The sequence below is a fragment of the Desmodus rotundus genome, chromosome 5 (assembly GCF_022682495.2).
Source record: "Desmodus rotundus isolate HL8 chromosome 5, HLdesRot8A.1, whole genome shotgun sequence".
Lineage (NCBI taxonomy): Eukaryota > Metazoa > Chordata > Mammalia > Chiroptera > Phyllostomidae > Desmodus > Desmodus rotundus.
Window position 1 is genome coordinate 101,491,506 of NC_071391.1, and position 12,224 is coordinate 101,503,729.

General features: G+C 38.6%; 2 protein-coding genes across 8 annotated transcripts in view; one reads left to right on the forward strand and one right to left on the reverse strand.

Moving 5' to 3' along the window:
• The window catches only part of TSGA10 (testis specific 10), a 172,378-nt gene that overhangs the window by 140,418 nt on the left and 19,736 nt on the right, over positions 1-12,224 (reverse strand). The window lies entirely within an intron of this gene.
• On the forward strand, positions 10,693-11,537 carry LOC112315197 (small ribosomal subunit protein eS1-like). Its single transcript, XM_053925118.1, has one exon. The coding sequence runs from the start codon at positions 10,701-10,703 to the stop codon at positions 11,220-11,222; it is 522 nt and encodes a 173-aa protein (XP_053781093.1). The 5' UTR covers positions 10,693-10,700; the 3' UTR covers positions 11,223-11,537.

Here is a 12,224-nt window from a genome sequence, read left to right on the forward strand (position 1 = left end):
AAAACAGGAACAAAATCACAGAAATGGAGATCGATCTCATGGAGGGTTATCAGTGTGGGGGGGGGCGTGGAGAATGGGGGAAAAGGTACAGGGAATAAGAAGCACAAATGGTAGGTACAATATAGACAGGGGAGGTTAAGAATAGTATAGGAAATGGAGAAGCCAAAGAACTTATATGTACGATCATGGACATGAACTAAAGGCAGGGGATACTGGAGGGTGGGCGAGTACCGGGTAGAGGAGAATAAAGGGCAGAAAAAAGTGGGACACCGTAATAGCATAATCAATAAAATATACTTTAAAAAATAGAGAACATTTCAGGCAGAAGATACAGCCTATAGCAAGGCCCTAAGGCTAAATCTCAAGAACTATTAAGGACACTGGTGTGGCTGGAGTAGAGTGAGAAAGGGTTAAATTAGGAAAATGCTACAGAGAAAAATAAAGGAGGGAGAGAAGGGGGGAGTAGTACTGTGTGTGTATGTGTGTGTGTTTGGGAGGGGTTAAAGCTTAAATAAGCTTTATTCTGCCTTCCAAATGGTAGGCTTTGAAATATTTTTGATTGATGTAATCATACATAAAGTTAACAATAATGACAGGAGCTTCCAAGAGATCCAGTCTAATAATGGCTATGTTAATTAAAAATATAAATTGTATAAAGAAAATAGTAATGGTAAAACTGTAATTCTGCTTTTTCACATTTAAAAAAATTGTGTTCGGTTATCTAGGAAACAATGTTTTAAGACATGAATGATAAACATCTCAAAATGAGAAGAGAAAAGGAGGTGTATAGTTGTGGTTTTAAAATGTCCAGAAATTCTGATGATCTCTTCCTTCAAAAAATGGAGCTTAACTGCCCTCCCCTTAAGTGTGGGCTATATACTTAGTGACTCACATCTAATACATAGGATGTGGTGGAAGTGATGGTTAAATCTTTCGAGACTGGATCATTACAGGCGTAATATATTCCTCCTTGCTATCTCTCCTGTATCAGTGGGTTGGAGAGAAGCCTGCTACTGTAAAAAAATATATCAAACAACCCAAGGCAGAGGTCTACCTGGGAAGGAACTGAGGCTTACTGCCAAAAGCCAAGAGCCATCTGAGTAAGTCTTCTTAAAAGCAAATCTTCCAGTACCAGTCAAGCAATTACTGCTTCCTAGCCATTGCCTTCTTACTGCACTTCCTGAGAAACCACGAATCAGAACTGCTTAGCTAAGCTGAAACTGAAACTGCAAGATAAAAAGTTTGTCATTTAAAGTCATTAAAGTTTAGGGGTAATTTGTTACATAGTAATAGATAACACAATAGTAAATACTCAAAACATTTGTATGGAATAAATAATGGAAGAAGTTACTCTTTAAAGAGTTGACCTTTAAAAAATAACTAAAAGTAGATTCCAAGATGGCTCCTGAGTAGGTAAAAGCTACACTCACCTGCTCCTGGCCCCAAACCATATTTACAGCTAAATTATACAACAACCAACCTGAATAACCAACTGAAAGCTAGCAGAACTGAAATATAATAACCAAGGATTTACAGAATAAGCCACATTGAGACTGGTAAGAAGGGTGGAGATATGGAAAGGGCTAGCCTCCACACCCAGGTATGGTAGCCAAGAAGCTGAATGAATAATGCAGCTGCAAAACTCCCTCCCCCCAGGAGCATGGGGTCTCAACCCCATGCAGGGATCCAATCCCAGAGCAACAGAGATGAGAAGAGGAGCTCACATAGCATCCCATGTTGAAAATCAGTGGGGATTCAGTCCACCTGGGAGATCCAGACTCCACCTTCCTTGGGACAAGCACTCCTATTGTTACAGCACCAACCTGGGGAGTACCTACCAGGTCCTCGACTGCTGGTGAAGCTATTCTGCTGTGTTCGAGTGCTGTAGAGGGATCTGCTGGCTGTAACCAGTAGTGACTTTTAGAGCCCTCCTTTTATGGGGAGGCTCTTGCCAGAAACTCAGACAGTGACTACACCATGTGGCCTTAGAAAGAGGGCTTGTCTCTCCCACCTCAAGCGCCCAGCAATGACCCTCTCTCCACATGTTGAATCATATGGCCCTCTCTGACCTGCTGAGTTCAGCCACACAGGAGGACTAGAGTGCCATGTAGGGCTGGAAATTTTGGAGAGTATTTCCCAGGGAAGCTTTTGTCCAGGTGCCAGAGAGGTGGGTGCTGCAATGTGTGGCTACATTGCAGGGGAATAATGGGGGCCACTCCTATCCCCTCTGTGAGTTCAACCCACGCTAACTGGGATAAGGAAGAAGTGTCCACCTCCTACCTACAGGTTTGCAGGCACTACCCTCAATGGGAGACTGTTAGAGACTGTTAGGATCAGCCCTTCCAAGTACCAGATATCCCACCCCAACGGGCTCAGTTCTGCAGAGAAGGGAAAACAGCTCAGAGCTGGGACATTCAAATTGTGAGTCCCTTGGAGGCTATTGTTTTGGATGGGGATAAAGTGCTTAGCCCCCTCCTTGGGGCTGGGCTGGCATCACCCCCAATGGAAGACTCTTTTGATATGGCCCCCTGAGCCCAGGGTGGGTGAGCTTATTCCTGCAGAGGGTACAGATGGCTGTACCCAAAATGAACCTATTGCATGCCCCTCCTGGTGGAAATAGAGTTGGAGACTCTAGAAGAAGCTGAATGGTTTGGCTCTGGAGTAAGAGCCACTTTCCCCTCATTGAGAGCCTGATCATGTGACCCAAAGTAGGGGACCCACTAGACCTGTCCCCCCAACTACATTTATCCTGTCCTACTGAGCTCACATCCTTTGGAAGAGTTTGTGGTCTGTGGCTAGCCAGGGTCCACTACACAATATTTCTTCAGGAGGCTCTGGAAGAAGATCAGGAGCAACCTCAGGAGCAGGCAGAGTAGCTGACAGGTAGACGTGGACCTCAGGGAACATCCGCCTTTTATAGATAAGCTCCTAGCTCTAAGCTGGAGGAAACTGACCCTTATATACAGATTGGCCTCTCCCACACATATCCAGGCCCAGTAGAAACAGCCACAAACAGAGAACAGGATGGTAGCTCCAGATAGGTAGCCCAAGAACAGTTACATACAACGTCTGACCTCAACCTGTACCTGAACCCTGTCCATGTGGAAGCAAAACCAACACAGTGGTGGGCTTCAGACCACACCAGAGTTAGACTCAACTAGCCACCCAAGCGGTACACAGAAAGGGGGATTCCTGCAAGCACCAGGCCCTGCTGGGAACAACTCTCCCTCAGGGAGGATGGCCTTGCACAATGTCTCATACATGGTAATTGAGGTTTACCCTTTTAGTCAGCCAGTCTGAATGGTTAACTCCACCCACAAAAGAACCAATAACATTCAAGATTCGATGACAATAGGAAGGTGTACATAACCCACAATAAACATTCCTGGAGCATGGAGTTCAGATGAACTGGTAGACAACAAGATACTTTCATCAAAAAGTCATCACAATAAATTTGGTAGTCATAGCAGATCTACCTAACACACAGAAACAAAAAGGGGAGATGAGGAAATACTCCCCAAATGAAAAAGAAAAACAAGAGAAATCCCCAGAAAAATAATTAAATGAAATGGAAGCAACCCAAATACCAGATGCAGAGTTTAAAACAATGGTTATAAGGATGTTCAAGGACCTTAGGGGAATATGGATGATCTCAGTGAGAATTCAAACAAAGAGATAGTTAGTATGAAAAAGGACACAGAAACCATAAAAAAAGAACCAGTCAAAAATAAAGAATACAATATCTGAAATGAAGAATACACAGAAGGAATCAATAGCAAATTAGATGAAGCAGAGGATCAAATCAATGATTTAAAGGACAATATAACATTAAGCACCCAAGCAGATCAGAGGGAGAGAGAAATTTTTTGTGTGTGTGGTTCTCATAGTTTCTTTCTTTCTATTTTTTAAAATTATTTTATTGTTGTTCAATTACAGTTGTCTGCATTTTCCCCCCACCCCAGCCAAACCCACCTCCCTCCTTTGCTTCCACCCTTCCCCTTGGTTTTGTTCATGTGTCCTTTATGTAGTTCCTAAAAACCCTTCCCCCCCCACTATCCCCTCCCCTCTCCCCTCTGGCTGAAACCAAAAGAACCTATGCACCCAAATGTTCATAGCAGCACAATTTACAATAGCCAAGAGAGAAAATTGTTTTAAATGAGTAAAGTCTAAGGGACCTCTGGGACAACATCAAGCATAACAACATCTGCACATCTGCATCATAGGGGTACCAAAAGGAGAAGAGAGAGAGTAAGGGACAGAAAACCTGTTTGAAGATATAATGGCAGAAAACTTCCTTAATCTGGTGAAGGAAAAAGTCACACAAGTTCAGAAAGCACAGAGAGTCCCAAACAAGATAACCCAGAGACACCCACACCAAGACGCATAATAATTAAAATGCCAAAAATTAAAAACAGAGAGAATCTAAAAAGCTGCAAAAGAAAAACAACTAGTTACCTGCAAAGGAGCTCCTATAAAGCTGTCAGCTGCTTTCTCAACAGAAACACTTCAAGCCAGAAAGGAATGGCATGAAATATTTAAAGTGATAAAAAGCAAGAACCCACAACCAAAGCTACTCTATCCAACAAGGCTGTCATTTAAAATTGAAGGTGAAATAAAGAGCTTCCAGGAATAAAAAGCTAAAGGAGTTCATTACCACCAAACCAGTATTGCAAGAAATGGTAAAGGGCCTGCTTTAAGAAGAAGAAAGAAAGAAAAGAAATCAAGAGAGAGAGGAACATAGGCACAATATAAAGAATAAAATAGCAATAAATATGTATCAATAATGACCTTAAATGTAAATGGATTAAATGCTCCAATCAAAATATAGGGGAGCTGAATGTATAAGAAAATATGACCCATATATATGCTGTCTACGAGAGACCCACCTCAGAACAAAAGACATACATGGACTGAAAGTGAGGGATGGAAAAAATATTCTATACAAATGGAAAAAACAAAAAAAAAAGCTGTAGTAACAATACTTATATCTGACAAAATAAACATCAAAACAAAGGCCATAAAAAGAGACAAAGAAAATCACTACTAATCCAAAAGAGGATATAACTATTGTAACTATATACATGCACCCAACATAAGAGTACCTAAATATATAAAGAAAATCATAGCGGACATAATGCAGTCACAGTAGGGAATTTTAATACCCTGCTGTTTTAAATACCCCCCTTTTTAATACCCCACTTATTTAAATACCCCATCTATTTAATACCACCAATAGACAGATCTTCCTGACATAAAATCAACAAGGCAACAGTGACCTTAAACAACACATTGGATCAGATGTATTTATTGATATTTACAAAATATTTCATCCCAAAGCAGCAGAAAATACAATTTTCTCAAGTGCACATGGAATATTTCCAAGACAGGCCACATGTTAGGACACAAAAGAAGTTTTAACAAGTCCAAGAAGACTGAAATCATATCAAGCATCTTCTCTGACCACAATGGTATGACACTAGAAATCAACTACAATTAAAAATAAACTGAAAAACATTCAAACACCAGGAGGCTAAGTAGCATGCTATTAAACAAAGAATGGGTTAACAATGAGATCAAGGAAAATTAAAAATCACCAGAAAGCACATGAAAATGAACATACAACAATCCAAAATCTATGGAAAGCAGCAAAAGCAGTCCTGAGAGGGAAGTTCATATCATTACAAGTCTATCTCAAGAAGCAAAGAAAACTCAAATACACAATCTAGCCCTATACCTAAAAGAACTGGAAAAAATAAAAATAAAAAAAATAAAGCCCAGAATACATAGAAGGAAGGAAATGATAAAGATCAGAGTGTAAATAATGGATATGGAGACTAAAAAAAAAAAAATAGTAAAACCAAGAGCTGGTTCTTTGAAAAGATAAATAAGGTTGACAAACCTTTAACCAGACTCATTAAGAAAAAAAAGAGAGAGAACCTAAATATAGAAAATCAGAAATAAAAGAGAAGAAGCAACAACTGATATCACAGAAACACAAGGGATTGTAAGAAAATACTATGAACAGCTATATGCCAAGAATCTAGACAACCTTGGTGAATGGATAAATTCCAAAAAACATACAGTTTTCCAAAACTGAACCAGGAAGAATCAAAAAACTTGAATAGACCAATTACAACTAATGAAATTGAAGCATAATCAAAAAAACTCCCAGCAAACAAAACTCCTGGACCAGGTGGCATCACAGGCAAATTTTACCAAACATTAAAATAAGAACTAACACTTATCTTTAACAAAGTATTCCAAAAAATTCAAGAGAAGGGAAAACTTCAAGCTCTTTTTATGAGGCCAGCATTATTCTAATTCCAAAACCAGGAAAAGACAATATAAAGAAAGGAAAGTACAGGCCAATATCTTTGATGAACATAGATGCTAAAATCCTCAACAAAATATTAGCAAACCAAATCCAGCAAGACATTAAAAATATCATACACCATGATCAAGTGGGATTTATTCCAGGGATGCAGGGTTGGTACAATATTTGCAAATTAATAAACATGATACATCAAGTAAACAAAATGAAAAATAAAAATCACATGATCATATCAAAAGATGCAAAAAAAGAAGCATTTGTTAAAATCCACCCAGCATCCCTTTATGAAAACAACTCTCAGAAAAGTAGGAATAGAGGGATCATACCTCAACATAATAAAGGCCATATATGACAAACCCACAGTCAACATCATACTCAATGGGCAAAAACTAAAAGCGTTGACCTAAGATCAAGAACAAGACCAGATGTCCACTTTAACCACTCTTATTCAACATAGTACTTGAAGTTCCAGCCACCGCAATCAAACAAAAAGAAGAAATAAAAGGCACCCACATTGGAAAGAAGAAAGTAAATCTGTCATTACTCGCAGATGACATGATATTGTACATAGAAAATCCTAAAGACTCCACCAAAAAACTACTAGACCAAATAAATGAATTAGGCAAAGAAGCAGGATACAAAATCAATACTCAGAAATCGATGGCATTTTTATACACTAATAATGAACTATCATAAAGAGAAACTAAGAAAGCAATCACATTTACTACTGCAAAAATAAATAAATAAATAAGGTACCTAGGAATAAATTTAACCAAGGAAGTAAATGACCTATACTTGGAAAACTATAGAACGATGAAGAAAGAAATTGAGGAAGATACAAATAAGTGGAAGCATATACAGTGTTCATGGATTGGAAGAATTAACGTCATTAAAATGTCCACACTACCCAGAGCAATCCATACATTCAATGCAATTCCTATTGAAATACCAATGGCATACTTCAGAGATACAGAACAAATATTCCAAAAATTTATATGGAACCAAAAAAAGACCCCAAATAGCCTCAGCAATCCTGAGAAAGAAGAACAAAGTTGGAGGTGTCACAATACCTGATATCAAACTATACTGTAAGGCCACTGTAATCAAAACAGCCTGTCACGGGCATAAGAACAGACATAGATCAATGCAACAGAACAGAAAGCCCAGAAATAAACTCTTGCCTTTATGGTCCATTAATATTTCACAAAGGAGGGAAAAGCATACGATGGAATAAAGATAGTCTCTCTAACAAATGACGTTGGGAAACTCGACTGGTAGATTAAAAAAAAAAAAGACCTAAATGTAATTTATGAAACCACAAAAATCCTAGAAGAAAACATAGGCAGCAAAATCTTGGATATTTCGTGTAGCAGTATTTTTGCAAATATATCTCCTAGTGGAAGGGAAACAAAAGAAAAACAAATGGGACTGCCTCAAAAAGCTTCCGCACAGCTAAAGAAACCATCATCAAAATGAAGAGGGAACCCACTGTATGGGAGAAGATATTTGCCAATGATACATCTGATAAAGCTTTAATTTCCAAAATATATACACAACTTACACAACTCAACATCAGGAAGACAAACAATCCAGTTAAAAAATGGTCAAGAAACCTGAATAGACACTTCTCCAAGGAGGACACACAGATGGATAATAGACATATGAAAAAATGTTCACTGTGACTAGTCATCAGAGAGATGCAAATTAAAACCATAAAGAGATACCACCTCATACCTGACAGAATGGCTATCATCAATAAATCAACAAACAACAAGTGTTGGTGAGGTCGTGGAGAAAAGGAAACCTTCATTGCACTGTTGGTGGAAATGCAGACTGGTGTAGCCACTGTGAAAACAGTATGGAGGTACCTCAAAAAATTAAAAATGGAACTGCCTTTTGATCCAGTGGTCCCACTGGAGTATCTATTTGGAATATATCCAAAGAATCCCAAAACACTAATTCAAAAGAATATATGCACCCTTATGTTCATTATAGTGTTTTTTATAATAGCTGAGATCTGGAAACAGCCTAATGCCCATCAGTAGATGATTGGATAAAAAAGCTGTGGGATATTTACCCTAAGGAATACTAGCAGCTGAAAAAAAAAAGAGGGAAATCTTACCATATGTGACAGCAGAGATGGACATGGAGATTATTATGCTAAGTGAAATAAGCCAGTCAGAGAAAGACAAATATCATATGATCTCACCTATATATTGAATCTAATGAACAAAAATTGATGAACAGAATAGAAACAGAGACATGGATACATGGAACAGACTGACAGCTGTTAGAGGTTAAGGGGTTGAAAGAAGGTGAAGGGATTACCCACCCCCAAAAAAACATATATCTGTAACACAGAGATTCAGAGAACAGTGTGGTGATGACCAGAGGGAAAAGGGGGTGGGGCTAGGTGGAGGTGGGCAAAGGGGAGAAAAATGGGGATGGAAAGAGACTTTGCTTGGGGTGGAGGGCACATGACACAGTGTGCAGATGATGTTTTATTGAGTTGTACACTTGAAACCTGTATGATTTTATGAACCAACATCACCTCAATAAATTCAACTTAAACATAAGAAAATAGTGCAGGAAAAAAATGTACAATGGGGAAAATCTGACAAAATCCAATTAAATTTAAATGCAGGTACACTCTAATACCAGAATATACCAAACTGTTACTTCTTCCAAGAGTAACTTTAACTTCCAAAGTAGTTTGCATTGTTTTAGGCTGATATCTCATAAAGAAATACTTTTTTTCTAGAAACATTTAATAAAAGCACCTCTTATTTTCACTATGTTCAGCAATGCCTTAACAATAGAAATTCAGCAAGTAAAGATAAATACTTTGTTCTGGGAATAATATTAAAAATTTTTAAATGACTAAAAGTAATCTCTTCTGAGTAAATAAGTTTAATACTCTCTCTCTCAATTCCAGATAAACGAACAGCAGCTTTAGCCTCAGATGCTACCTCCACATTTCCACAGCATAATCTCAAAGAGTGCAAAACAAACATTCTTTCTTAGCTCTCAAATTAGAATCTCTGTTTCAAACCTCATCCCACAAATCAGACAAGGAGTCTGCCTCTCCTGATGCGGATCCTGGCCAGGAGGATCCTGTGTTGTGACTGCAATAGGCAAATACACATGGACCACAGAAATCCTGTGGAGAAAAAGGGATGGCGTGGCCACTCTCTAAGTGAGAGAGGGCAAGAGGGCTAGAGAGAGCCCAAGAGAGAGAGCCGACCCCTGCCTGGACAGGCTTTTATTGCTTTTCTAGGCATGCACAGGTTCACTGTACGTGATTACCTTTTACAGATAACAAAGGATAGAATACTGCTAATTACTTCAAAGAGAAGGATGTTACAGCTCAAGGGGGAAAGTGATGAACTGGTTACACTCCATACTTGGGTGGTTTAGCACAGACTTTAGGAACTTAAAGATACTCAGCAAACATTTGCTGCCTCAATCCAGGGTGAGGGAGTTTTAGCAAGAGCAAGTCTCATAGTGGTCTAGGTACAATGCAGGCCTGATTCCCCACGGGAGAACCTATCTGTGGGCGTGGGTCCTGCCCGCTGAACCTTGCTCCCCATTGGCTTTTCTGAGTGGGGGCTGGGCCACATTTCCCACGTGTGGAACAGTTCCCCATACTCTCCCAGTAATTGGATACCTAAACTGTACACCCAGTGACATAAGGCTCATAATGACCACATGCATTGGTGTACATATTCCCAACATTGGTCATTCTTTTCATTCCCCCTTTACCTGTAACATTCACTACTGAGGTTGGTGACTTCGGGTCAGGGCATTCTACCAACCCAAAGGATCTATTTCCATTTTGTCTTCTCTTTTTAACTTTCTAGTCTTTTCCCTGAATCAGTAATGCTAGCTGTACTCTAAGACTGCTACCCACTTTTTTGTTCCTTGAGTAGCTTTCCAAATGTTCCACCTTATATATGGAATCTACTTCCTAGAAACACTCTTTTTTGAGCCAAGTAGAATTTCCGTATGTGAATTTAACATTTTGTTTTAGGTAAACCCTAGCACTTTTATATTAGATATTTTCCATTCCTGAAATTCTCCCTCTTGATAGCAGAGGATTCACCCTGACAGAGTTCTCTCTCTCTATTTCTAGAACACTGACCCTAAAAACCCTTTAAAGCTGATAACTGCTAAACTGGGCACTCTTTTAATGGAGAATTGGCCAACTAGACTGCCCTAAGTCTGGAAAGAGTGCAGTAAATTTTTAATTTGAAGGAAAAAAAACAGAGTCATAGATATAATAAAACATTAATCACTATTCTTAATTTGATAATTTGTATAACTGAGTCTAAACTCCATTACCGCCCCTTTTGGCTCTCTGAACAGCACCATGGCGGTGGGCAAGAACAAGCGCCTGACAAAAGGTGGCAAAAAGGGAACAAAGAAGAAAGTGGTTGATCCATTTTCTAAGAAAGATTGGTATGATGTGAAAGCACCAGCTATGTTCAACATAAGAAATATTGGAAAAACACTAGTCACAAGAACTCAGGGAACCAAAATTGCATCGGATGGTCTGAAGGGTCGAGTATTTGAAGTGAGCCTAGCTGATCTGCAGAATGATGAGGTTGCATTTAGAAAATTCAAGCTAATTACTGAGGATGTTCAGGGCAAAAACTGTCTGAGTAATTTCCATGGCATGGATCTTACCCGTGACAAAATGTGCTCCATGGTCAAAAAATGGCAGACCATGACTGAAGCTCATGTTGATGTCAAAACTACTGATGGGTATTTGCTTCGTTTATTCTGTGTTGGTTTTACTAAAAAACGCAACAATCAGATTCGGAAGACCTCTTATGCTCAGCAACAACAGGTCCGCCAAATCCGGAAGAAGATGATGGAAATCATGACCTGAGAGGTGCAGACAAATGACTTGAAAGAAGTGGTCAATAAACTGATCCCAGATAGCATTGGGGAAGACATAGAAAAGGCCTGCCCATCTATCTATGTACTTCATGATGTCTTTGTTAGAAAACTCAAAATGCTGAAGAAGCCCAAGTTTGAACTGGGAAAACTCATGGAGCTTCATGGTGAAGGTAGCAGTTCTGGAAAAGCTACTGGGGATGAGACAGGTGCTAAAGTTGAATGAGCTGATGGATATGAGCACCCAGTCCAAGAATCTGTTTAAATTCAGACATTTAATGGTGACAAATAAAAAGGCCTATTTGTGGGGGTCGGGGGGAAACACCATTACCATTTACTATTAAAATGTGAATAAAGAATAACTATTCTTAAACAATACAAAAGAGTTTATTGAGAAATGTTTCAAATATTCAAGCTGCTTTTATTTTTTTTAATTATGTTATTGTTGTTCAAGTACAGTTGTCTTCTAAATGACCTTCAAATACTTTAGTAGTATCCACAACAAGATAAATAATTCACAAGTTAAAACACATCATTTTTAGCTACTCTCTCAAGTAGTTCTCCTAAGAACCTCCTCAAGGCAGCTTTGTTAAAGATTGTGCCCTTACATTAAAGTAATAAGCTTCACATATTTAAATATTCCACTATTCAGACTTTTCACTAATTTAGACTTACTTATCCTTTCTAAATAACTGAGGTTACTGCATATAAACAAACACCATCCTAGAGTTCATTAATTGGGCTCTTATATTTCAAATTACTGTAATAAATAATGCCTTCAATAACACTCAGCCTAATCATTTAATTAAGTGCTTTATCAAATTCTACCAAGAGTACAATAAAAGGGTGTTTAAGAAATAACACGCAACAACAATTAGCTTTGGAAAACTACGTTATTACAGACACAGTTTACTAATTTGGTGCTAGTAAAATCAAGTCAATTAAGCACATTCACACCATATTTAAAAATTCAATAGGCTTGTTTTCAGCTTTC